This window comes from Mus caroli, unplaced genomic scaffold, assembly GCF_978045245.1.
Source record: "Mus caroli unplaced genomic scaffold, Mus_caroli_1 scaffold_13, whole genome shotgun sequence".
Taxonomy (NCBI): Eukaryota; Metazoa; Chordata; class Mammalia; order Rodentia; family Muridae; genus Mus; species Mus caroli.
The window spans coordinates 55,011,606-55,038,357 of NW_028227268.1; the positions used below are offsets into that span (position 1 = coordinate 55,011,606).

At 44.6% G+C, this 26,752-nt stretch overlaps 1 protein-coding gene across 1 annotated transcript in view; it reads left to right on the plus strand.

Annotated features, from left to right (window-relative positions):
* Positions 1–24,397, plus strand: part of Cfap52 (cilia and flagella associated protein 52) — a 42,062-nt gene extending 17,665 nt beyond the window's left edge. The window contains exons 5-14 of the mRNA XM_021176819.2: positions 2,750–2,849; positions 3,679–3,795; positions 9,002–9,102; positions 9,799–9,969; positions 12,739–12,887; positions 17,157–17,302; positions 18,139–18,290; positions 21,569–21,671; positions 22,711–22,822; positions 23,927–24,397. Of these exons, the coding sequence (XP_021032478.1) occupies positions 2,750–2,849; positions 3,679–3,795; positions 9,002–9,102; positions 9,799–9,969; positions 12,739–12,887; positions 17,157–17,302; positions 18,139–18,290; positions 21,569–21,671; positions 22,711–22,822; positions 23,927–24,102 (1,327 nt within the window). The 3' untranslated portion in view covers positions 24,103–24,397. The remainder of the gene's footprint in view (positions 1–2,749; positions 2,850–3,678; positions 3,796–9,001; positions 9,103–9,798; positions 9,970–12,738; positions 12,888–17,156; positions 17,303–18,138; positions 18,291–21,568; positions 21,672–22,710; positions 22,823–23,926) is intronic.
* Positions 24,398–26,752: the final 2,355 nt, after the last annotated feature.

Sequence of the window (26,752 nt, forward strand, 5' to 3'; positions counted from 1 at the left end):
TAAGGGGGAAGAAATGGTAAACTGTAAGGCAGAAAGATAAGTTCAGCGAAAATATCTTTGCAATTTCTCTGTCATCTCTCACCCATGAAAGGTACAGACTGTTCGTTCCTTCCCCAGCCAGAGAGAGGAATGTGTGCTGCTCTGCCTCTGTAATGTCTCCAGTCCTCACCTTGGAACACACACACACTGCATTTATTCCATGGGTGAGTGAGGGAGGACTCACAGAGAGGCAGGAAATTCCTTGGCAGCCACGAGAGCCCTCCCCTGTCAGGCAGATCAGATCTGGACCCTACCCTGCTCTTTCTGCCCAGACTGAAGTTCTTCAGTCCCTGCCCCCACTGCCCTCCATTCTGGTCCCCAGAGCAGCTTGACTCTCTGTTTTGTTGGATCTGGGTTCTTTGGTTTCTTAGCAGCTGAAGGCATCAATCTGTTCTAATGTCTGTGGGCAATGCTTCTGCAAAGTCAAGCTGGAAGTTTTATAGGAAACAATCTTTTTGGTTCATCTGTATTCCAAGCTGGCTTCGATTTCTTGTTGATACCAGTACTGGAAATGTCCACGTTCTCACGTAAGATTTCTGTTGTGATGCCAAAGTACCTGCCTTTTCCATCAGAGTCATGGTTTGTGTACCCCATTATATATTATTCCATATGTCCCCTGAGACAGCCCACGCATTCCTGTTTTGGCATTCACATGATACCTATCAGTCTGGCCATGGGCCAGTATGTGTGCAAGAGCAATCTATCTCCCCTCCCCCGCCCCCTCTCTACACTTTGAAAAATATATTTAAATATTCCTTGAGCATTTACTATGTCTACAATTCTGTAAGCTAAATAATAATAATAATAATAATAAGGTTGGAAAATTCTAATTAACACTTTTCTCATTTGAGATGTTGGCAGAACTCTTTGTAGTGTTTTCTCGTTTTAAAATAATACTTTTACTAAATCTCTGAGAAGTCCACACAACATATTTTGATCATATTCACCTTGGCATTACAATTATTATTATAGAATTGTTAACTCAGATGAACTCAACATATAGTAGTGCAGCACCAGCCATATATTAAGTGCTGCATTAATTACTAACTTGAACTTTTACTCATTTAATCTCACGTCTCTTTCCTTGGAGACAGGAATTCTCCAAACTAAGACATCCTCCATTAAACAAGGCGCATGTCTGTAATCCCAGCATTTGGGAAGCAGAGGCAGGAGTCTTATGGCCAGCCTTAGTTACACAGTGAGTTATGAGGCCAGCCTGGGCTACATGAGATCTTGCCTCTGAAAGAAAGAAAAAAAAAAAAGAGATATCACCACCAAATTTCTCCTAACTGAGATTCGGTGTCATGAACAAACATCTTCCGCTTGCCCTCTCCCACCCAAGCCTCTGGTACATTCCATTTAGATTCCACAAGAGTGAGATCAGGCAATATTTGTCTTTCTGTGATGGGCTTATTCTAGCTAGCTTGGTCTTCTCCAGATGTTCACCTTTCTTAAGGGCCAACAGTTTTCCTTTGTATATATGCACACTCATCATCCACTCGTCGATCGATGGGCACTCAGTGTGATGGTGACTACAGTCCAGAGCAATATTCGGACACAGCCTATGTTAAATAACACTGAATGTAAAAATCCAATGGGCGTGGATTTCAAGTGTTCTTACTAGGAAGAGATAAATAAGGTAACACACATGCTTAGCAGTTTAATTTAACCTTTCCACAGTGTGTTTATGCATTAAAACCTCATGCTGTATATCGTAAGTATATGTAACTTCACTTAATAATAAGAGGACTTGTCTGAATATTAAGAACCCTGGTTTGTTCTACATTTTTTGCATGACTAATTTGTTAATTTATCTTTGAGACAGGGTCACATTTATGTAGCCCTAGCTGTCCTGGAACTTACTATGTAGACCAGGCTGACCTCAGACTCAGAGATCTGCCTGCCTCAGTGTCCTACATGCTAAGAGTCAAGGATGCACCACGCCTGGGTTGTTTGCTTGATTATTGTCTTAGTCAAGGTTTCTATTCCTGCACAAACATCATGACCAAGAAGCAGTTGGGGAGGAAAAGGTTTATTCAGCTTACACTTCCACACAGCTGTTCATCACCAAAGGAAGTCAGGACTGGAACTCAAGCAGGTCAGGAAGCAGGAGCTGATGCAGAGGCCATGGAGGGATGTTCTTTACTGGCTTGCCTCCCCTGGTTTGCTCAGCCTACTCTCTTATAGAACCCAAGACTACCAGCCCAGGGATGGTCCCACCCACAAGGGGCCTTTCCCCCTTGATCACTAATTGAGAAAATGCCTTATAGTTGGATCTCATGGAGGCATTTCCTCAACTGAAGCTCCTTTCTCTGTGATAACTCCAGCTGTGTCAAGTTGACACAAAAATAGCCAGTACAATTATATACCTGCTTTTCTCAGTACAGTGGGAAGAGTGTACACTTCAATGCATGACAGAGCAGGGGTATGAGTCCTGTTCTGCTGTGTACAAGCTCTGTCTGCATCGTCCCACCTGCAGAGGCGGGGAGCGTACAACCTACCTCTTAGGGTTGCTGTGAGGCTGAGTGGGAAATTCTCAAGTTGTACAGTGGGCTCAAAAAGTAAAAATCCTCAGAAATATTTCTCCCTCTTCCTGTCAGCTTCTCCTTCAAGAGGGGGTGAGGTGGGGTGGGGTGGGGTGGAAATACCCTAAAAGATGTGAAGCAGTATTTAAAAGGGTATCCATTTGACTGTGATTTTTTCTTTGTAGTGGGACAATTCGAGTGTGGGAACTGGATCTTCCAAATAGAAAAATCTGGCCAACCGAGTGCCAAACAGGACAGATGAAAAGGATAGTCTTGAGTACTGGAGTAAGTACCGCCTCAACTGTTGCTACACTGACTCCTAGTGCAAGTGCCTGCAGCAGCAGCAGCAGCCTGAGCAGGGGTGTGTGTGCACTGGGCCAGGCTAGGGAGGAGGGATAGACCGGTGGTGGGATGCTGGTGAGGAGGCATAGCTCAGAGGGAGCACACAGCTGGGAAGGAGCTATGCAAGTGCTAAGAGGTCCCATTTCACTGGCACCTTCGCCATTCATTACCAAACATCCAAAGCCTGACCTGGAGGGAAGCAGTGTGGCCAGGTGACACTGAAGATCATGCTGCAGCTCCATCTGCCACCATGGCTATTCCTTTCTTTGGAAATAAAGTGTCTGATAGGGAAATGCACTGTTGAAATGCAGACCCTTCCACAAATCGATGTTATTAATATGGTTGAATACGGAATCATAATTCATTCATAGAACTCTCTGCTCCATTCCTTGATTTATTCTTCCTCTTTTAATGCATAGTCCCTTTTATGAACGTAGCCTTTGGAGACTGAAATAAAGCAACTGTGTGTCCCCATAGAGGAAGCACATCTTTATCCTAAGAGCCCTTTGGAGGTGACTCAGCAGCTGGCACTGGTCATGTGTGTGTTAGCATCAGACCCAAATGAATGTCAAGTAAAATTCACCCTCCAGCTGCGGGTGGCCCTGACTCTGCTGCACTCAGAGCTGGGCTGACCTGTCCTTACATCTCGAGAGACCGGTGTTACCATGAGCTTCTTTGTCAGAGGTTATGGAATTCCATCTCCTTCCTGACTGGGGCTTCCTAGACTCCTGGGGAGACTCGAGTCTTCAGGTTTCTGTTTCTGATCTCCTAGATGGCCGACGATGACAGCTTCTTCTACCTTGGCACCACAACCGGGGATATTCTCAAAATGAACCCCAAGACTAAACTGCTGGCAGATACTGGGCCTGTGAAGGACAAATTCAGCTTGGTGAGTAGACACCATCAAGGCATGATCCAATCCTCCCTGTCATGTTCTTCTGCACAGAGTTTTGTTAAGGAAAAAAATCTGTTAGGGGTGGGGGGTGGGGAGTGTGCAAATTAGCAATGGATCCAAAGCCACACACCCCAGTCAGCTTGGCCACCCTGCACTGGCCAGTTCTCCAGGCCCTACTCTCTGGTTCCCTTCAGGGCAAGACGGGATCTGTTTCTTCATGATCTGAAACTATATTGGTTCTAACGCAGTTGCCATCTATGAGAGAGGTGTATGTTTTGATCTGTAAGTGTGTGTTTTGTGGTATGTATGTGTGAGTGTGTATCTGAGTGTGTGTGAGAGTGTGTATGTATCCATGTGTGTCTGTGTGTGAGTATGTGTATGTGTGAGTGTGTACATTTATGTGTATGTATGTGTGTGTCTGTGTGTTTATGTAAGAGTGCACATCTGTGTGTGAATATGTGTATATATAAGTATGTATATGTGTTAGTGTGTGTTTGAGTGTGAGTATGTGTATGTATGTGTATGTGAGTATGTGTGTGCATGTATGTGTGTGAATGTGTGTGAATGTGTCTGTGTGAGCCCGTGTGTGTATGTGTATCTCAACTCTAATAACTAGATCTTAGATTTTAGCCTCTGTGGTGCTGCTATAAGTCATTCATGAGACCAAAAAAAAAAAAAAATCATTGAACATGTATAGTTGCAGAGTTCCCAAAGGCTCTTACCAAAACCCCAGTAAGAAATGCTAACTTTTAGACAAAAATAAAAGATTCACTTCTGAATGATGACTTTATACAACGACAGCTATCTGTAACGTGCCCAGAAAGTTCCGAGGGCTGCTCTCACTAGACTTGGAATTGGGAAGTTTGTGTGCTAAGTCCACACCTGCCCTCTCATTTCTGATATCAGAACAGATGGTGCCTATGGGAGCACATCTACTTTCCCACTTAACACACATTCTCAAGAAACTGAAATACTATGCAGTCCTCTTGAGAAAATGTCAGTTTCCTTAATCATATCATCATCTTATATTCAAGCTTTTAAAGAAGTACAGGAAAACAAACAAACAAACAAACAAACAAACAAACAAAAAAAAAAACGGGAAGAAGCCTGATACAGATAGTACAGATAGAGGAGTATTTAGAAATAATCAAAGCGTGGCCTAGACCAAAGGTTTTCCAAATTATTTCAGGGAGATAGATTCTAATACTAAGCAGATAAAAACAAGGCCAATCAGAGGAAAGGGAGACATAGCCTAGAGCCCTGCCAGCTCCAAAGCCTGCTAGGTCTCCAAAGGCTATCTGAAGACACTATTTGAAAACTACTGATAGGCATGGTTTCTTTGTGTTTGTTTTGTTTTTAATGCCTGAACAGTACTTGGGAGCTAAGCCTCTACTAAGCAGATGCTGGCTGCAGTAGAGCCCCTCAAACCTTGGCATTTTAAGCCTCCTCCCAGTTCTTGCATGGCTGCTCATTTCAGGGCCATTGGTTAACCCTACAAAGCAGGGGTTCAAGCTGAGCCTTCATGTGGTCAGAAAGCAAAGATCTCTTGAGGGATGAAAGCAAAAGAGGTGGTAGTGAAGATGCCTTGTTGGAAAATCAAAAGTTACTCATTTTGAAACTCTCCTTAAATAGCCAGTGTGGTAGCACACACCTTTAATCCCAGCACTCGGGAGGCAGAGGCAGGCGGATTTCTGAGTTCAAGGCCAGCCTGGTCTACAAAGTGAGTTCCAGGACAGCCAGGGCTATACAGAGAAACCCTGTCTAGGAAAAACAAAACAAACAAAACAAAAAAAGAAGAAACTCTCCTTAAATGTTTGATCCCCAAAGAATGAGGCCAAGAATCATCATGGTTTAAAATTGGCCTATGGGATAGATACATGGTACTGCATTGGAAGAAGTTGACTGTGGTAATAACAGTAACAATAAAAACAGGATGTTTTACAAGGTCTCAGTGAGAAAACAACAAAACAAATGAAAGTCATCAGAGAAGAAGTAAGAGAGAAATAGTGTGTGTTTGTGGCTAGGGAGACACTGTTGTTTAAATGTCGGTTCTTGCACTCGTGAGCTCATGCCCGGACTCCCAGTCAGGCATGGGAACTCGTGGCAGAAGGATCAGGACTTCACAGCTCTCCTTGGCTATCTTGTGAGCTCAAGACCAGCCTGAGCTACATGAGTGTCTGCTAAAACACACACACACACACACACACACACACACACACACACACACACACAGAGAGAGAGAGAGAGAGACAGAGACAGAGACAGAGACAGAGACAGAGACAGACAGAGGGACAGAGAGAGAGAGAAAGAGAAGAAAGGGGAAGAAGGGAGGGAGGGAGGGAGGGAGGGAGAGAGAGGGAAAGAGGAAGCCAGTTCTTCCGACTGGATTTAGAGATTTAATGTAATCATGACCTAAACCCAGAGTTAATTAGAGGTGCTGAGAACCTGATTATAACAGTGATAAAAAAGAGCAACGGATCCAGAGCAGCCCGCATACCCACCGAAGAGCTAAGCTGAAGGAGTTAGAAGGCCCGATTCCAAAGCCTACCAGAAGGCTACAGTAATAAAAGCTGCGTGATTTTAATGAAAAAGTAGATAGGTGAAACAAAATAGCCCAGAAGCAGACCTGCACAACTATTCTTAACACTGACAGAGGAGCCAAGATGATCCAATGGTGAAAGGACAGTTCTTGCAAATGATGCTGGTACAAGCGGACTCCTATATGTTCAACACATGTACCCCAAATCGAAACCCTCACAGTGATCCAGACACCAACCTTAACCCTTCACAGATGAACTCAGACTGGATCGCAGAGCTAAAAATAAAATGTAAAACTTACAGAGGATAATTTTTAGAAAAAGCATGACCTGAGGTTTAGTGATGACATATTAAACAGAGCGTGTAAACACAGTCCAGGAAAGATGTGTTAGTCGGAGTTCTTTAAAGGAACAGAAATGATAGAATGTATATAATATTGTAGAGTGTGTATACATTGTATATTGTACACATATATATTGTATGTTTTATATTAAATGTAATATATAATATATCCTATCATATAAAATATATACATTGTGTTATATATAATGTGCAATATATATTATATATATGGGATTTATTTGAGTGATGTACAGGTTGCAGTATGACAGTGACTATTTCCTGACAGAAACGCTAAGGATTTGGACTTGTTCAGTCCATGACACTGGTTGTCCCAGCTATCCCAACTTTCGGTGAGGGAGCCCCATTAAGTCCTAGAGAGCTGAAAGTCTTCTTTCTGCATTAGAAACCCAAAGAAGTAGGCTCTAATACCAGCAAAGAAAGCTTCAGGAACAGAATAGATGAACTTGCCAGCCAAGTGAGGGCAAGCAGGCAAAAAGCAAAAACTCCTTTCTTCTGTCCTTTTCTATGTGCTGCCACCAGAAGGTGTGGCCCAGATTTAGGGTTGGTCTTTTTCATTTCAAACGGCCCAATCAAGAAAACCCTTTATGGGCATAGCCAGCTTCTGGGTCTTAGTTGATTCCAGACATAGTCAAGTTGAGAACTATCAGAGCCATCCCAGAGTGCATGAGAGGGGCCTTGTTAATAGAGTTTAAGCTGTGCAAAAGGCATCACCGAGAGATTGAGAGGTCAAGCCACAGAGTCGGAACATTTGGCAAAGACATCTCTGCTAATGCACACGGTACCTCCTCTGCTCTCTTACTCTCCAGCCTTTGCTTTTTGCTTTTCTTCTTAGACACCGTGGAATGAATGCCTTTCAAGTCGGAACAGGCAAAAACCAGCTTAAAGAAACTTGAAAGGATATATTTATTTTTCATTATTCAAACCTTGGGGTTTTTTTTGTTTGTTTGTTTTTATTTTTATTATTTTTTGCTTTGTTGTTGTTTTTCCTTGCGGTGCTGGAGATGAAACCAAGCCCTCAGAGCTCATTAAGACATAAGCCTATCAAATCAACCATGAGTGTTGAATGCTTTCAAATAAAGTGACAGCCATTGCCTGCGTGAGTTCTGCATAGCTGTAACAGAGTGCTGGAGACGAGGTGGTTCTAACGTGGAAGTTCATTCAGTCCATGATCCTGGAGGCTAGAGCTTTTCAGAGCTCAGTGTTTGCCTCCAGTGAAGGACTATGGGCTACATCATCCCATTTCTTCCCAGAATATAAAGATCACCAACATCGATCTTGCAAGAGTCACTTTTTACTAAGTCTGGGGATCACGTGCTCTTCCACTCTGAGCCTTCGAAGCAGCTAGAAACGCAGATAGGTGAACATTTCCATATTGAGCTAAATTCACTGTTTGTGATAAACCATTCTCTTTATAACCAATGCAATCCATGGGGACAGAGGCTTCATGGCCTTTTTTCCCCCTCCTTTTTCTCTTTTTGAGATAGGGTTTTGGATGGCCTGGAACTCACTGAGATCCACCTGCCTCTGGCTCCCAGCTGCTAGGATCAAAGGTGTGCACCACCACACCGGGTACTTGAACTGCCCATAGGGCTCTGCTTCCCAGCACTTTTGCCCTGGGGTGTAGGTTCCATCACTGACCCTTGTTGAGGCATGCACTAAAATCATGGTAGTCATGCACATTTTCGATTAGAACCTTTATGGAGCATACTATGAGCTGGCCATCATTCCTCCATATAGTTGAAGACCGTCACTGTCTGGAACTTTGAATGTGTTTCCAACTATTGGTAAGGTTGTATACCATATGCCTTAGCTCAGAAAATATAATCACCCAATGGTAAGAACTGTCCCATGCCGTCTTTGGATATCACATGGGACCCTGCATTTATATGAATTCAGTTCTGGTGGAAACCATGGCAACTGAAGACCCAGCTTACCGAGGCCGTGCTTCTGCCTCCTGCTGCAGCTGAGCTTGAGCGGATGGATATCTGGGCACTAATACTCAGTCTGTTCAAATGCACAGGAGACCTTAGGGAGGAAGGATGGTGAAGCTTGCCTACTTGCCTGCAGGCCAGGAAGGCTACTTCCTAAGACACGAACTTGTCGTTGGCATTGAATGTTCTTGGCCAACCTGGAGGTACATCATGATCCTCATCAAACATCATGTGCAGCCTTGAAGTGCCCACAGCCATGCTCCCTGTTGTCAGGTGCTCCCCGTGTCAAGTGCTCCCTGCACCAGGTGCTGCCTTGAGTTTTAATGGCAAACCCTTTAGCTCTTTTCTAGCACTGTTTCTCCCCGTAGGGAGTGTCGGCTCTCAGGTGCCTGAAGATGGGTGGTTTGTTGGTCGGCTCTGGAGCTGGCTTGCTGATCTTCTGTAAAAGCCCCAGCTACAAGCCTATCAGGTAAGTTCTACACACCACAGAGCTGGGGTAGGTGGAGACCCACTAGAGAGAGGTCCATTTACATCCAACAACTGAACGGTATCAGAAGAACCATATTGTAGGCATGGTGGCTCATGCCTTTAATCCCAGCGCTCAGGAGGCAGAGGCAAGTGGATCTCTGTGGGATTTGCCCAGCCTGTTCTACAGAGCTCCAAGCCATTTGTGGCTACACAATGAGGCCCTGTTTGAAAGAAATTCATACCTGGTTAAAGAATTTCATCTTGTTATTAAGTGTGTACGTAGCTGGAATTATAGAGGTAGTGGTTTCTTTCCCATGAAAAATTTCATGTTAAACCAAACTAAAGTTTAACCCAGAGGCACACTGCCCTTTTGATAAATAAGTACGACTTTGCATACACTATACTAGGACATGATACTGGAAATACAAGGCATTCCCCCCTAATTTTTAAGGTACAAACTGTTTCAGACCACATCTCCCTAGCAGACCTTTCTTGACTACTTTAACCCACACTGTCAACCCCCTCCCTCCTGATCGTGGGTGTGCAACACTGTGACTAACTCAGGCCTTCTCAGCTGTGTCACCTCCTCGAGGGCCCATCCCATACCATGTGACTGGTTTTGTTTTCTCTGCAATCAGGTGGGCAAATGCTTGCTGGTTGAGTGGCTCTGCTTCACTTTTGTGCATTACCCCCAAAGGAAAATCCAGCTGCAAGGTGGCATTACCTCTATCACGCTCCGAGGAGAAGGACACCAGTTTTTTGTGGGGACAGAAGAATCACACATCTACCGCGTTAACTTCACCGATTTCAAAGAGACTCTCATTGCAACTTGTCACTTTGAAGCTGTCCAGGACATCGTCTTTCCATTGTAAGTAGAAGAAGAGGACCATTAGAACATAGAAATTTGATGCAGCACGCAAAGGAATTCTGCTCTATTCAATTGCTTTCAAGATTCCTTAGTAGCATTATTTTCCTGGTCAAACTTTTCAAGTGTACTGAATTGTTTTATTGGACCTAGGAAGACCTATTTATTTTTATTTTAAGGGTTATGGGTGTTTTGGCTGCATGCATGCAGTGGCTGCAGAAGCCAGAAACAGCAATCAGAGTCCCTGGAACTAGAGTTGCAGACTATTGTGAGTCGCCATGTGAGTGTCAGGAATCAGAACCCAGGTCTTGGAAGAGCAACCAGTGCTCTTAACTGCTGGCCATCTCTCCAGCCTTCTAATGGGCTTAAAAAAAATTGCCTTTACCGCACAGTTACCTTTGTTTTCCTTCCTTTGCTTTGCATGTTTTTAAAATGCTGGGCAAGAGTGATACACTTTTAAAGTGCTTGGGCAAGTGAGATGGCTTACTGGGTAAAGGCACTTGCCTGACAAGCTGAGTGTAAGGGACTCCTGGACTCACACACTAGAACATCAGAACCTCTCCCACAATGCCCTCCAACCTCCACTCGCCTACTGTGGCGAAAGCACATGCGCACACATCAAGAAATACATGGAAAACGCTGGCCCATTGCGGGAAGGGCACATTCCCAGGAGAGCTTTTCTGTGATTTCCCAATGCCATCTGAGAAAAAAGAATCACCAAACTACCTCTTCTCAGGCTGGATTTTGTTTAAGGCGGGGCCTCAACATCTGAAGCTGGCTGGAGTCTTGAACTCCTTCCTGATCCTTCCGGTTCCGTGTCCTGAGCGCTGGGATCATGGGTGGGCATCACCATGCACAGCAATGTCTGTTCATCTGTTTTCACAATTTATTCCAGTCATTTGTTGGTGTCCCTGAGTTCCCCTGATCTAGCAGCCTTTGCTCTTTTTTTTTCTTTCTTTCTTTCTGTTTTTTTTTAAGGTGATGCACATGTGGTCTCCTGGGTTGTACTGGCTGCTTTTCCTGATAATCTCACCCAAGACAACCATCCATTGGCAGTTCTGATATTTACAGAAGGATCCTGGGTCACTTTGTGGCACTACTTGATTTTGAAGCATGTTGGTTGTTACAGTTAACAAAATCTGTCCCGTAAAGTTGGCCAGACAGTTTTTGCTCTGAGCCTCTTGAGTTTAGCTTGGACTTCAGACACCAAAATTGTTGTTCCTCAGATGCAAGCCTGTTTCAGAACTCAGACCCCCATGTAATGAGCTGCAGCTTTGGTTCCTGAGTCCTTTGGGTTCAGGTCTTTGGGATTTTCTAAGAGAGAAGAGTTTGTGCTTCCCGTTGAAGTGAATCTTCATGGGAAAGTGGGTCACTTTCTAACCAGGTTCCATTTTTCCTTTAAGGAGTTTGGGGGAATCAATGTATACAATTTTCTTGTTTTAGTGCTTTTTATAAGGATATACTTAAAGATCTCTCTCTCTCTCTCTCTCTCTCTCTCTCTCTCTCTCTCTCTCTCTCTCTCTCTCTCGTGTGTGTGGGTGTGTATGTGTATACATGTATCTACAGAGGCCAAAAGAAGGTATATCAGATCTCTTGGCCTGGAGTTAGCAGAAAGTTGAAAACTACTTAACTTGAGTCCTGCAAGCCAAACTCAAGTTCTCTGGAAGAGAACCACTGAGCCCTTTCTCCAGCCACTATGAGGATATTTTTTTAAAAACTATATGTTCAATTTTATGTAAATGTCGACCTATTTGGGGTTTGTATGGCTTTCATTTTCTTTGTTTCATTTACACTTTATTAATTTAATTGGGTGTGTGTGTGTGTGTATACATTTGCATGTATGCCATGGTACACATGTACAGGTCAGAGGACAATTTTTTGGAGTTCTCCTTTGCCATCTAATTTCAACTCTGCACACAACTCCAAGTGTGCAGAAGGGTCTACTTTCTCTCCCTACTAATTCTAAAGTGAGTAAAGTGAGACTCGAATATTTTTGAAACATGTTTAAGATGAAATGGAGACAATGCTTGAGGAATGTTTAAAGGTCAGCTTTCCCAGAGACTACACTTTATAAACCAGATGGTTTCTTTTACCCTAATATCACTCCCTTTTGTATAAAAATTAGAGTAATCTATAATCATCTGACACTTTGGTAATCTATATCCCATTTACAAGTGGCCTGACTGACCAATTAATTACTCAGGGATACTTTTCTTTGTTCACAATTTCTTATTTTCTCAGAACTAAACAAAATAAAAGGTGTGAATGTGAATTTGACCATGTTGCCATTTTCTTCTTTGTGGTCCTAACAAGACTTCAACTTCATTGGAATTTGCTTTTTAAGTAAAGATATTCTATGGCTATATATTTATCTCAAGAAATGCTACTTGGTTAGATGTATACGGGCCTCCAGACTAATCCATATATACTGAACATACACAGGTATTTGTGTGTCAACCAAATCCCCAAAAGTAGTTTAAGATGAAGTAATATGACTATGTCTCCGATTTAATCAAGATTTAGAAAGATTTCAAATCAGCTTTCTCTTTATTAAAAACTTTGTTCCAAGATGACAAAAGATTTCTCCTTAGAGAATGGGAGGAATTGGGTGTCTCTCCACATGAGAAATCTCTCACATCACACCTTTAGGTAATCAGCGTCCAAAGGGCATGCTGCCCACATCCTCACGAGGCACATTTAATACCCAATGCACACCAAACGCTGTGTATCTTTGACGGCTGCACCTCTTATCCCTCGATGACTCCTTTGTAGTGGTACTGCTGAGCTGTTTGCTACCTGTGCCAAGAAAGACATCAGGGTGTGGCACACCATGTCCAAACGGGAGCTGCTTCGGATCACGGTGCCCAACATGACCTGCCATGGCATTGACTTCATGAGAGACGGGAAGAGCATCATCTCAGGTAACAGGATGTGTGTGGGGGCACACGCTTCAGAGGTGGAGGCCGTCCTTGAGCTCTAGAGGCCAGCCTGTGCTACATGAGACCCTGTCTCAAACCAGCAACCAAACAACAGAAGACTTGGTAGTCGCTTCCAGTGGAGGTTTGGATCCAGTTCTGGCTGAGGTCTCAATTCTTACCATTCTTATTGTCTGCTAGTGTCTACGTGTGGATCCTCAGGGGCAGCCTTCTGCCATCCACCCTCCTTCCCTTAAGGGCAGTCATTCTCAACTTCCCGATGCAGAGCCCCAAGAAAAGAGTGGATGGGCTCCTAGGTCTCTGTTTCAATAGCCTTACTCAGACTCACTTGGCTTTTCCGCTGATTAACCCTTTAATGCAGTTCCACATGTTGTGGTGAATCCCCCCCCCCAAATTATTTTGGTGACCATAAAATTATTTTGTTGCTACTTCCTAACTGTAATATTCCTGTTATAAATTATAACATACCTGATATGAATTATGTAAATATATGATATGCAGGATATCTGATATGTGAAAGGGTCCTCTACTCCCAAAGGAGTCCCGACCCACAGGTTGAGCACTAGACCTTGGGGTCTAGTCTCTCCTTGGCGTTCCCTTCTACCCAGGAGGTTTCCTAGCTGGGAAGAACTATGTCTCTCAAACTGTTCCACGTACCAGGGATATTTTTCATAGTAGGAAAAGTAGTTGATGCTAAATGGATTGGAGGATTAGGATGAATAGGGCCTTGGCTTAGAGCGCGTTTGTATAAAAGAGAAAAACCCAACTCAAACTAAGAAATGTCTCAAAGAATTCTTTTTAATTTTGCATTCATGCACACAACTGTTTGTGCATGCTGGTAGTTTTGTTTTGTTGTTGTTGTTGTTGTTCTAAGGGTCTCATGTAACACACACTGGTCTTGAACTTGCTATGTAGTTGAAAATGGCCTTGAGCTCCTGATCTTCCTGACTCTGCCTCCCAAGTGTTGGTAAAAGGTAAAGTTTTATTTGTTTGTTTGTTTGTCTATTATTTTATGTATATGTATGCTTTGCATGTATATACATATGTCGGTATATCACGTGCTTGCCTGGTGTCTACAGAGACAAAAGAAACCACTGGATTCCCTGTAACTGGAGTTACAGGCATATAGCTACTAGGAATTGAACCTGGGTCCTCTGGAAGAGCAGCCTACCATTCTTAACCGCTGAGCCATCTCTCCAGTCTTTAAAAGGAAAAAAAAAAAAAATATATATATATATATATATATAGTTAATGCCAAACTAATGGTTTTTTTGTTTTCTTGTTTTTGTTTATTTTTAAAGATTTATTTATTTTATTTATATGAGTACACTATAGCTGTCTTCAGACACACCAGAAAAGGGCATAGGATCCCATAACAGATGTGAACCACCATGTGGTTTCTGGAATTGAACTTAGAACCTCTGGAAAAGCATTCAGTGCTCTTAACCACTGAGCCATCTCTCCAGCCCCAAACTAATGTTTTAACATAAACAATAGATGGTATGAGCTGAGCACAGTGGTGAACACCTAGTATTCTGGCATTGGGAGGGACAGGCAGGGGCATTAGGAGTTCAAGATCATTCTTGGTAAGGTTGATGCTAGCCCAGGCCACAGGATATCCTGACTCAAGAAACCCACCCCCTCCCAAATTATAGATACCACATTAGTCCTCCTCTAAATATTTCAGTATATGGCTCTAAAAATATTTTCTTGTGAAACAATAGTTTCTTAATATCATCTTATGAGTAACCTATATCAAATTTCCCCATTAGTCAAAAATAAATGTATTGGCTTACATCAGGGGAAAGCCAAGTTGTTCTGAGTGAAGCTGTTAAGACAGAGATCTAGGGGCCCATCCCCTCTTTTCTTGGCTCTGTTTCCTCCTTGTCCACTCCCCCTCCCTATGTCTCAACCCCCCCCCCCAGGGGCTTACATTGTACCCAGAACTGACCAGTCCTTGCACAAGAGGATCTTAGAGTCATCCCCGCCCCCACTCTATTTCTCTTTTCCCCTTATCTATGTGCTCCAGTGGCTCCATCTCAAAGGACAGCCATAGGTCGGTCTATCACTGGTCGCCTTCTCCACCCTGGTCCCTGCCATCAGCCACACTTCTAGATTTCTCCAGTAGTTCATTCGTTTGTTCATTCGTTCGTTCGTTTGTTCCTCCTTCTCTTCCTTCCTTTTTTTTCCCCCAAAGATTTATTCACTTATCTAATGTACATGAGTGCTCTGTTTTCATGCACACCAGAAGAGGGAATCAGATTCTATTACAGATGGTTGTGAGCTGGGCGTGGTGGCGCACGCCTTTAATCCCAGCACTCGGGAGGCAGAGGCAGGTGGATTTCTGAGTTCAAGGCCAGCCTGGTCTACAAAGTGAGTGCCAGGACAGCCAGGGCTACACAGAGAAACCCTGTCTTGAAAAACCAAAACAAACAAACAAACAAACAAACAAACAAACAAACAGATGGTTGTGAGCCACCATGTGGTTGCTGGGAATTGAACTCAGGACCTCTGGAAGAGCAGCCAGTGCTCTTAACCGCAGAACCATCTCTTCAGTAGTTCATCTACTTCTATTGCTTCATCTTCTACTTCATCTCTTCTACTGCTTTTGCTTGCCCCTACTCTAGCCCACCTGTCTATCTTCTCTCCAGTCAGTTCTCTACACATGAACCAAAAATCCATTTTAGAATGTTAAATGAAAGCCATTTGCTGGGCTTTTCAAGCCTCCTCCTCCTCCCCACCCGACAAAGACAAAGTCCTAGCAATCACATGCAAGTCCCTGTAGGACCTTCTCTATTCCACTCCCCACTTCTTATCTCTTCTTCTCAACCTGCTCCCCCACCCCCATACTTGCATAATGGACATCCAGGTCTTACTTTAGCTGTTCAGTTGGCCTGGAATGTTCTTCCTCCAAACACCTCATGGCTTGACTCTTCCTTCCCTTTCATTTCCTCAAGTCTTTGCCGAAATGGGGTTCACCTTGGGCATCCTATTTAAACTTGCTAAGCTCAAGAGACAACACTAAGGCCGACAGGAAGTGCCTGCTGCACACAGCCCTGGGGGAAAGGTATTCCAGGTAGAGGGCATAGCAAGTGCAGAGGTTCTGAGGTGGGAAAGCATTTGCTGTATTTAAGGGGTCACTGTGTCTGGAGCTCATCAGTCAGAGGAGGGGCGTGGCCTCAGGAAGAGTGGTAGCAAAGGGGATGAAGAGGTAGGTGAGCACCAGGTCCAAGTTAGTGTTCAGACTGAAGAGTTGGATTTGGGGGCTGGAGAGAAGACCCAGCGGTTGGAAGTCTTGCAGAGTTCAGTTCCCAGCACCCATGCCAGGCAGGTCACAAACGCTCTGTATCTCAGGTCCAGGGGATCTGATGCTCTCTTCTACCCTCCTTGGGCACCTGCATTTACAAGTACACACTCCCACATGTATCTACATGCTTCAAAAAAAAAAAAATCAGTAGGTTTTAAAAGTTGGATTTTAATTCTAGGACAGTGAGAACTTTGAGGAGATCTTGATCAGAAAGGTGACTTAGCTTTTAAAAAGTGCATCCCAGCCTCTAATAGATAACTAATTGCAAGCAGGCGTGCAGGGAAGGAGCTACTGAGAGGACTCAGATCAGGCTGAGGCACGAGAATGAAGAGTGAGCAGCCTGGGCTACAAACTGCAACCTTGTCTCAAATAACAATGACAACGGGGAGATGAGAAGGCAGAGGTTATTTGGAACTGTAAACTGATGCATCCCTGGTGTGGCTTAACAACTACATAAGTGATGGGCAGAGGTGACGCACGCCAAGTTGTTCTGAGTGAAGCTGTTACTTGGTACTTGGAAGGCAGAGGCAGGCAGATCTCTGTGAGTTGGAAGTTAGCCTGGTCTACAGAGTAAGTTCCAGGACAACCAGGGCTACAAAGGGAAACTCTGTCTCCAAAAACAACAACAAAATGAAAACTACATGGATGAGGGTGGAGGTCTACAACTCAGGCAAGTAAGAACAGGCTTCCTCCCCTGCTTGAGATCCACTCCAGGCGGGTGCACTCCAGGCAAACCTCTTCCTCCCCCTTTCAGAGAGTGAGCAGTTTTTGGAGGTTGGGGAGAAGGGCACAAGAGTATTGACAGGGGCTAGGGCAAGCCTCTCAGTCTGCTGCTACCATTTCATCCAGTTTTCACTCTTATTGGTGATTCGGGAGGGTATCAATCTGCAGAGAAAGGCGGTATCTCCACTGGGCCAACCTACCTTTTGTCTCTTTCTCCCCGTCAGCATGGGATGATGGAAAAATCAGAGCCTTTGCTCCAGAATCAGGTCGGCTGATGTACACCATTAACAGTGCTCACAGGATCGGAGTGACTGCCATTGCTACCACCAGTGACTGTAAAAGGATCATCAGTGGAGGAGGAGAAGGGGAGGTACAGCTCTAAAACTATATTAGAAAAAAAAAGCCTTTAATTTCAGAGCAACTAACTCATAGGAGGCTATCCATTTTTTCACTTTTCTTTTATTTAATTTTTTTTTTTTTATGTTCATGGATGTCTGCGTGTCATGTATCTATGCTATGTGTGTGCAGTGCTGCAAGAGGCCAGAAGAGGGCATAGGATCCCTCTATGGGGCTGGAGTTACAGACAGTTGTTAGCAGCTATATGGGTTCTGGGAATGAAACCCGGGTCCTCTGGAAGAGCAGGCAGTGCTCAGAAATGCCCGAGTCCTTTTATCGGCCTCTCCATTTCATTTTCCAATACGCACCTGCACTAGAATTCAGAGACTCTTTTTCAATATATAAAAGACAATGGCTATTTGATCCTCTGAGGATGAATAACATCAGTTTTCAATGATTAAAACTGAATAGCTGATATGAAAGTTTAAATATGGCTCTGGGTAGCAAGAGCTTTCCTGATGGCATGAGAAATTTGAGAGCAATGCTCAGCAGAAGTGAGGAGACAGGTTCTTCCTCTGGGCTTAGCAGAGGCCCTTGCAATATTGATTTCTCAGGCGGGAGCCTGATCGTTTTCTCCCAAAGTAGAAGCAGGTCTGGAGATTGGTAGCAGCACTCTGCACACTATTCATGGGAAGATGGCCATATCTCATACACACTCCTGCCCAGAAGTGTGGCATTCCCATCCTGTCTGGCTGAAATGGGAACAGAGTTAAATAAGTCACACCCAGCAGAGATGGAAACACTGTATCTTTCTTGTTCCCTTCCAAAGTCCTGGGTTTGTGTTGCTAGCCCGTGCTTTGGTGCCCACAGGTGAGGGTGTGGCAGGTAGGCTGCCAGACTCAGAAGCTGGAGGAGGCTCTGAAGGAGCACAAGTCCTCCGTGTCCTGTATCAGGGTGAAGAAGAACAATGAGGAGTGTGTCACTGCCAGCACCGACGGGACATGCATCATTTGGGACCTCGTGTAAGTACCTGGGATGGGTAGGGAGGACAGCACAACACATACAAAAACCCAAACACTGCCAGCATTCTGCTGAACAGAAGCAAAGATCCCAAGGAGGCTGCATTGGTCTCTTTTCTCATTGTTGTGACAACATATTTCCCCAAAGCAACTTAAGGAATAAAGGGTTTATTCTGGCTCCTGGTTTGAGAATACAGTCCATTATGGTGGGGAGACATGGCAGCAGGAGTCTGAGGAGGCCATTGGTCATGTTGAGTCTACCTGCAGTTAGGAGGGAGACAAATGCCTGTGACACTTGGCTTGCCTTTTCCCTTAAGGGTTTTTTTTTTGGGGGGGGGCTTTATTTTTATTTTATCTGTATGAGTGTTTTGGCTGCATATATGTCTATGTACCATATGCACACCTGGTGTCTGCAGAGACAAGAAGAGGGCACCAGATCCCCTGCAGTTGGAGTTTTAGATGGTTGTGAGCAACCATGTGGGTGCTAGGAAGCACACCACATTTTCCTGGTCCTCTGGAAGAGCAGCCTATGCCCTTAACCACTGAGTCAGAGCTCCAGTCCCACACTCTCCTTCTTATCCAGTCAAGAATTCCAGTTAAAGGAACAGTGCATCCAGGTGGCCTTTCCTACTCAACTGACCCTGCCTGGAGAAATTCTTACAAATGTGCCCAAATGTGTATCTCCTAGGTGACGCTAAATCCAGGCAAGTTGACAATGAAGATTAACCATCATAGCAGTAAAAGGCTCTGAGAAGACCTTGGTCTCCTTGGCTATCCAAGGGTTATAGATTCCAACAGGGAAAATATGGTCTCCAGGAAGAACGAAATAGCAGACGTTTCTGGGGCAGACAGGGAAGTCGTTTTCCAGATATATGCGGTGACGCATGACTTAATGTGAATCCACTCAACCTAAATGTTGCAAATTAACAAGGAAAGTTACAGGGCAAGACGTTTTCTTGTCATCCTGCTAGGTCATGAGCCTGCCTGGGGAGGCAACACTGGAAGGGGCACATTCCCAGAGACTGCTTACACTATAAGTCACAGACCCAAAGATGGCAATGCCAAACTACTCAGCCCCAAACATGTGAACTTCACCATAGGAGCCATTCAGAGAGTTTTCAAAGATGATTTTTAAATTTTTTTTGGCTGTAGATTTTTTCCCCCATGTTTTTATTTTGGAACCAAACCCTTTCCCCCAATCTTCCTCTAACCATCACTCCCCCTGGGATGCACAGCCTTTGCATGACTGTCTAAAGAGGCTGAACTAAGCACAGAGGGGCAAAGGGATGCAGCTGGTCAAAGACTATGTCCCTCCTTTTTTGAGATGGGGTACCATTGTGCTGTCCAAACTGGTCCTGAATCCCTTGGCTTGAGACATCCTTCCACATCAGCCTCTCAAGTGGCTGTGAGTGAGGGTGTGTGTCACCATGCCCAGCTGAACTGTTCCTGCTTGGAGAGAGGGGAGCGAGGACTGAAGGCAAACGCGGAGCATTTTTGGTTAACTTCTTAGGAATCTGAACGCAGGGCTGTGGATACAGTCTAGATGGTGGAATCTTAGCACACGAACCTGACTGGTGCACACCTAGAACCTCAGCACTTGGGAGGCAGTGGCAGGAGGATCCCTGAGCTTTCTGTAGCTGAACCAGGCGCTCGAGGGTCAGTGAGAGATCCTGCCTCAAAAACATACAAGGTGGAGAGCAAGTGAGGAAGACAACCAATGTCAACTTCTGGCCTCCACATGCACATTGAAACACACACACACACACACACACTCTCAGGGGCAAAGCACCCCAAGAACTCTGCATGTAGCTTTTCATTGAATACATTTAGATGATACCTGTGTTTCTTCATGTCTAATAAGTTCCCATGTGGAGTTACTGATTCAAGGCCCATACCCATAGACATGTGACCTCTGCATTGGGAAAGTATGCACCAAGAAGGGGTATCTGAGTTTCTATCAGTGGCTGGTTTTTGTGACCGGCTCAAATCTTTAACACCTTCCTTTTGTGCAGCAGGAATATTTAAGATGTGCTAAGTCTTTAAAAATCCTCAGCTCAAATACTGTGTTTGAAAGCTTCTAGTATAAGAAGAAATTGCAGAGTGTACATTTTCAGCTAGGATCTGGACCTGTGAGACAGCCACCAGCACACTAGATACAGCCATGCTTCTTGGTCAGGCAGCCTAATCTGAAATCCCCAAGTCCTCTAAAACCTTCTCCTTCCTTCCTTCCTTCCTTCCTTCCTTCCTTCCTTCCTTCCTTCCTTCCTTCCTCCCTCCCTCCCTCCCTCCCTCCCTCCCTCCCTCCCTCCCTTCCCTCCCTTTAATACCGACAAAAAGTTTCAGAGTTCAGACCATTTTAGATTTCCTAGGGATGTTTAGGTAGAAAAGTCTATGCATATTCCCGAGTCTGAAACATGCTGTTTTTCTGTGGTGTCTAAGGCAGGGGATCTCAAACCTGTGTGCACATAACAGTCAGTGGAATGGCTGGCTTCAGATACAGATCTCTGGGCTTCCATTCCAGCCTTCTGACTCCAGATCGGAACGGGTGGGCCCAATAATCTATCTCCCTTTGAAACAAGCTTTCCCCACCCTTTGGCATTCAGTTTCTAGGGACTATCACGTGACTCCAATGGTGGCCTTGAGAATCCAGGTTATTGTGTGAGAGGTGACGGGCTAGACCTGAATCAGCATCTTCTCCATCCTTCTCTCTAGAGTTTACTGTTGCTCTAGTTTCATGCCCTGTCTTTAGGAAGGGGACTCACCTTTGCCTGTGCCTTTTTACAATTGCTGACAGATTTGGTGGGAAAAGACATAAGCACAGGATAAAGCAGCTAGGAGTCTATTAAAAAAAAAAAAACAAAATAAAACATTTTTTTAATTACATGTGCATACATGTTTAGCCAAAAGAGGGCATCAGATTTCTTGGAATAAATTTATAGGCAATTGTGAGTGGCCTGATGCCAATTCTGGGAATCAAACTCGGGTTCCCTGCAAGAGCAGTACATGATCTTAACTGAACCATCTCTCCAGCTCTGCAGATATCTGTCTTGACAAAAACAAAAACAGAAACAAAATGAAAACAACAAAACCCAAAACAAACAAACAAGAAACCCCACCAAACCCAAGTTCTATTGTGTGATTAGCATAAGAAGTCAGAGAAAAAAACCCAACCCCTTCCAAGCTTGTCCAACTGCACACTGTGTAATAAATAAGGGTTTTTTTTGGGGGGGGGAGCAGGAGGGGGCAAAGTCGGGTTCCACAGCATTTGAATTTACTCCCAGGCGACTGAGAAGGAATCAGATGATCCTGGCCAACACCCTATTCCAGTGTGTTTGTTACCACCCGGAAGAGTTCCAGATCATCACCAGTGGCACAGACAGGAAGGTAGGTGCAGGCGGCCCTCCACTGCCTAGAGCTTCACGTCTGCAGATCCAGTCACTTGTAAATGCCTGGAAAATTGCTTGGGGGTGGGGTTTGGAGGTGAACTGCATCTTTACCCAATCTTTTTTTTTTTCCCCAACATGCCCAGGACTTTTTTTTTTTTAGGTCATTTATTATGTCCTAAACAGTATAACAGCTATTCACATAGTGTTCCCATGATGTGATACAGTTTTCTAAGCAATCTGGGGACGCTTTATTAAAGTACACAGATGGAGGATGTGCAAAGGTTAGATGCAAGCAGTTGCATCTAACAGTGTGCAAGCATGTTGGCATTTTGGCCCCCATGGGTGATTCTCCGGCCCTACACAGGAAAGTATCCCCTTTCAGCAACTGTTTCTTCTTGCTCCCTACTTGGTTTCACTTCGCAGGCAGGGACCAACGTTAGGCTTTTAGGTTCTTTAAATCTTACCGTCTGGAATGTGTTGCTGGTTTAGTCCAGAAAAGCAAAATGTAGTTTGGCTTTGTCGGTGGATAAAGATGAGATCCAGTCCAGTCACAGGACAGGTGGGGTGGGGGCGGGGTGGGGGCGGGGCGGGGGGCGAGGCTGAGGGGAAGAGCCAGTGACTTAGCAAAGCCCAGTCTCCAGAACTCTCACTCCCCATCCTCCGGAAAGAACTTTCCCTCCCACTGGGCCTGCAGCTCTGCCCTCCTCCTCAGATCGCAGGAGCAGACCCATCCGTGGCTCTTTATTTTACACGGGGCAGCAGACTCAATCTGCTTCGCCTTATCAGAAATCTCTGTCACCCCTGGTTTATCGCATATCAACATCTCTTTAAATAGCATGCAAACTTCAAAACCAATACTAAAAATAATAAAATGGTTCCTCCACCCCCTCGCCATGGCCTATTTATAATTCCAACTGGTCCCCTCCCATGGTGTATTTTTGCTACTTTCTATATAAAGTGCAGGCATCTTTTGTTAGCATGTGTGTGGATGATTCTACAGCACTGACTCCTGTCTAACTCCTTCTCCTACGTTCCAGATTGCTTACTGGGAAGTATTTGATGGATCAGTAATCAGAGAGTTGGAAGGTTCCCTGTCTGGGTCCATCAATGGTATGGATATCACTCAGGAAGGAGGGCACTTTGTTACAGGTTGGTCCTGGATAAGATTAGTAAATCAGGGTTGTCTTATTTGGAGGATAAGAAACCCTTGTCGGGGGTGGGGATAGTCAGAAGAGCTAGTAGAGGGTCTTAAGGACACCTTGGTTACATTCAGCCCAGGACAGCCCACCACCAAAGCTGGAAAGTGGTCCAAAAGACACTTCAGTGAAGGAAGGCATCTGTGCAGGGCCCAGAGAAAAGCCCCACTTTACATGGCCATGTTTGCTCTTTGGGGCAGAAATGAGGTTTTAAATGCCCCGAGACTTCTACTTGCTTTTCTATGCATTTTTGGGGGGGTTGTTTTTATTGTTTTTGTTTTGAGCTATGTCTTACTGTATGTAGCTCAGGCTGGCCTTGAATTAGTGATCCTCCTGCCTCAGGCTCCCGAGTGCTAGGATAAGAGGTAAAGCACCTGTGCTCTTTTTCACTGGGCTCCTAACCAGCAGTTTGTTTGTTTGCTTGCTGTTGAATTCCGTGATGTCTGGGGAGCATTTACCACAGGTCACGTCCACTGGAACAGCATTAATATAATTTCCTGCCAGGCTCTTTGACATTTATAAGTGCTTCAAGTAAATGAAAATTCCATAAACACATTGACTTCAAAACAAAACAAAAAGATATGACACACGCCTTTAATCCCAGCACTCAGGAAGCAGAGACAGGGGGGATCTCTGTGAGTTGGAGGCCAGCCTGGTCTACAAAGCAAGATCCAGGACAGCAAGGGATATTACATAGAGATGTAATATATTACCTTACCTGTAGTATATTTATCTGCCTCCAAAAAAAAAAAAAAAAAAAGAGATCAAACTACATACACTGGGACACCCATCAATGTGCCTACACCTCTACATTCGTGGACAGTGGAAGGAGATGTGTGTTTAGTGGTTAGTTCTGGGCGGTACTTTCCTTTCCACTCTAAATTTACTAGGACATACATAGATTTTTTTTTTTTAAGATCAAAAAAAGCTTTATATAAATATGGATTTTTCTTCCTTCAAGCTGGCACATGGGACACTGTGTTGAAAAGCAAGCAGTTCCGTGAGGCCAGGGCTGTTTAGGAGTCTCTGCCAGCAATGCCATGCAATTGTGTTTCAGGTGGCCATGACCATCTGGTCAAAGTCTGGGACTACAACGAGGGTGAAGTGACTCACGTCGGGGTGGGGCACAGCGGCAACATCATGGCCATGCGGATAAGTCCAGGAAACCAGTATATCGTCAGTGTGAGCGCAGACGGAGCCATCTTGAGGTGGAAATACCCATTTGCTTCATGATGTGCTCGGGATCTCCCCAGCTTCCACCCTGTATCGAGCACAGGCCTGTCCAGGACCAAGTTTGGATAACTCCTGAACCGGTTTTGATTTCTCACACCTATTTTTGCTCTATAGTCAAATTACTTTATCTTGAAGTTATTTGTTTACTTTATACAATATGCTAACACTATCTTACATTGTATGTTGAAATTGAAATATACTCAAGAGAAAGTTTATCTATATCTATATCTATAGATATATATAGTTCTTTCAAATTATTAATAAATTAGAAGGTTCTGACCATGATCTCTTTTCTGTGTCTCACAAAATCCAAATCCACAGGCATTCTTCCTGACCTCTTCCCAGAGAGGGATGCTGTTTCCTTATTAAGATGAGGCGAGCTCACCTGTGCGTGGTGGTGAGGATGGGAGACCAGGGCCTCATACACAGGGCTATCCCCCTAGTCCAAACTCACCCTTTAAATGATCAGTTCAATGGTGAAGTAGTATAGGTATAGGTATAGGTATAGGTATAGGTATAGGTATAGGTATAGGTATAGGTATAGATTTGAACCCAGGTCTTTGTGCAGGTATATTAGTTAACTCCTGTATAGCTTGTGTCCACATACCTGACAGCAACAATCTAAAGAGCAATGACTTACTCGGACTCACAGCTTTGTACCATGGTGGCTTTGCCCCAGGCACTAGGGGAGAACCTCCTGGTGAGGCATACACACTCAGTCACTGAAGACAGGAAGGAGAGAGGAATGCAGGGGGCTCTCCGTACCCATTTGATTCCCTCCAGGCCCCTAGGCCACGTGATGGGGTCACTCAGACTTAGACTGAGTCTTTACCAACTTATTAATCCTCTCAGGAATCACCCTTCCAGTCTCATCCAGAGGTATGCCTCAATCGCTTGCTGATTTTTAAAATAGTTATTAATTTCTTAGTGTGTGTCCATGCTATAGCACACAGATAAAAGCCCAAAGACAATCCGGGTAGTCAGTTCTCTCTCTGCATCTTGTGGTTCACAGAGATCAAACTCAGGTCGTCAGGCTTGGTAGCCAACCTTTACCTGCTCTATTATAGCCCAAAGACCCTCTGAAATATATATATGTATATATGTATGAGCGCACTATCGTATGTACACCTGTTCTCCAGAAGGGGGCATCAGATCCCTTTATAGATGGTTGAGAGTTACCATGTGGTTGCTGGGACTTGAACTCAGGACCTCTGGAAGAGCAGTTTAACCTAATTGCTGAGCCATCGATCCAGTTCCCCCTCCCCCACCAGGTGATTTTTTTTTTTTTTTTTTTTTGTTTTTTTGAGACAGGGTCACCAGGTGACCCTTAATTTGATCGAATTGACTATCAAAAATTAGCCTTTACAGCAAGCTCATAAAACAACTCCAGCTCCAGTTTTCGACTTGCCAAGTAAGAATAGATTTCTGCTCAGACATTTATTGTGAGTCGTGAGACACACACCCAGGATTCCAGCACTCAGGAGGCTAAGGTTGAGAATGAGAGTTCCAGACAAACCTGAGTTACATAAGTGCGATAGACTCCCTCCTTCTTACCAACCTCCTAGCAAAACAAAAGCAACAGCCCGCCCCAAACTGTTACCAAACGAAGACTCCCTGCGAGTTACTGGGAATCTCGACATGATCTCAAAGGTGAAATACTGGAGATGATTTATCAGAGTCTGCTATGACCACGGCACTTTCAGTACATCCGGGTCATGAAATGAACCTTATAAATTTATCAACCAGGTGGGTATCTTTCCCAGGAAGGCAAATGGTGGCTTTTTACACTTCAAGTCTCCACATTACAGTTTCTTCTTTATCCTTAACTTATGCAGCTTTTTGGCACCAGGTAACTGCTGCAATTCTATGTGAAGATCGAGGAGGGATACTTAATAAATGATGACCACTTATTTATTAAATAGCAAGTCACATTTTTGGGTTCTGATGTAAGTCTGACTCCAGAAAGCTGCTGATCTCTTTTTGAGCTACAAACTGATGAGAAATTCATTTTGCAAGACCTTGCCTGATTAATTATAAACCTGACAGTTAAGGCATAAAAGGAGCAGAGGCCTCCAGGGTTACCCAGGGAATCAAGGGCGGGGCGAGGCCAAACTAATTCTTATTGGGTAAGGATACAGCCAGGCTTTTGCGTGGAGGAGCGAAGCAGCAACCGAGTAGGGGGCGCGCCTGAGAACCGGAAAACTTCCTGCCAAGCAAATACTGGGGTTGTAAAGGGCCTGAACTCTGCAGTGCACCCAGGGAGGGTCGAATTCCGGTTCCTCTCCTTTCGTAGCCTCAACCTCGCTGAGCTCCCTTCACCAATGAAAACCAAGACGTTCAAGTCTCCCAAGTTTAAGGAAAATGAACATAACCTATTGTGTTATTAAAAAACCAAAACAAAACAGCAAGAAAAAGAAAACAAACTCCCAACCCACTAGCATTCCCACTCCCAGTTCAGGTCCTGGGGTGACCGGTGTAGGCAAAGGCTGCAAGGAGGTGGCGCCACCTGACCGCATGCACCTGAGCCTGGGCTCCCCACCTGCACAGCTGCCAGCGCGCGCCTCTCGGGACACCTGGGCACGAACAGGGGCACCGCTCGCCGGTCACTTTTCTTAGTCTTCATCTGGCTTCCACGACCAGAAACTTAGCC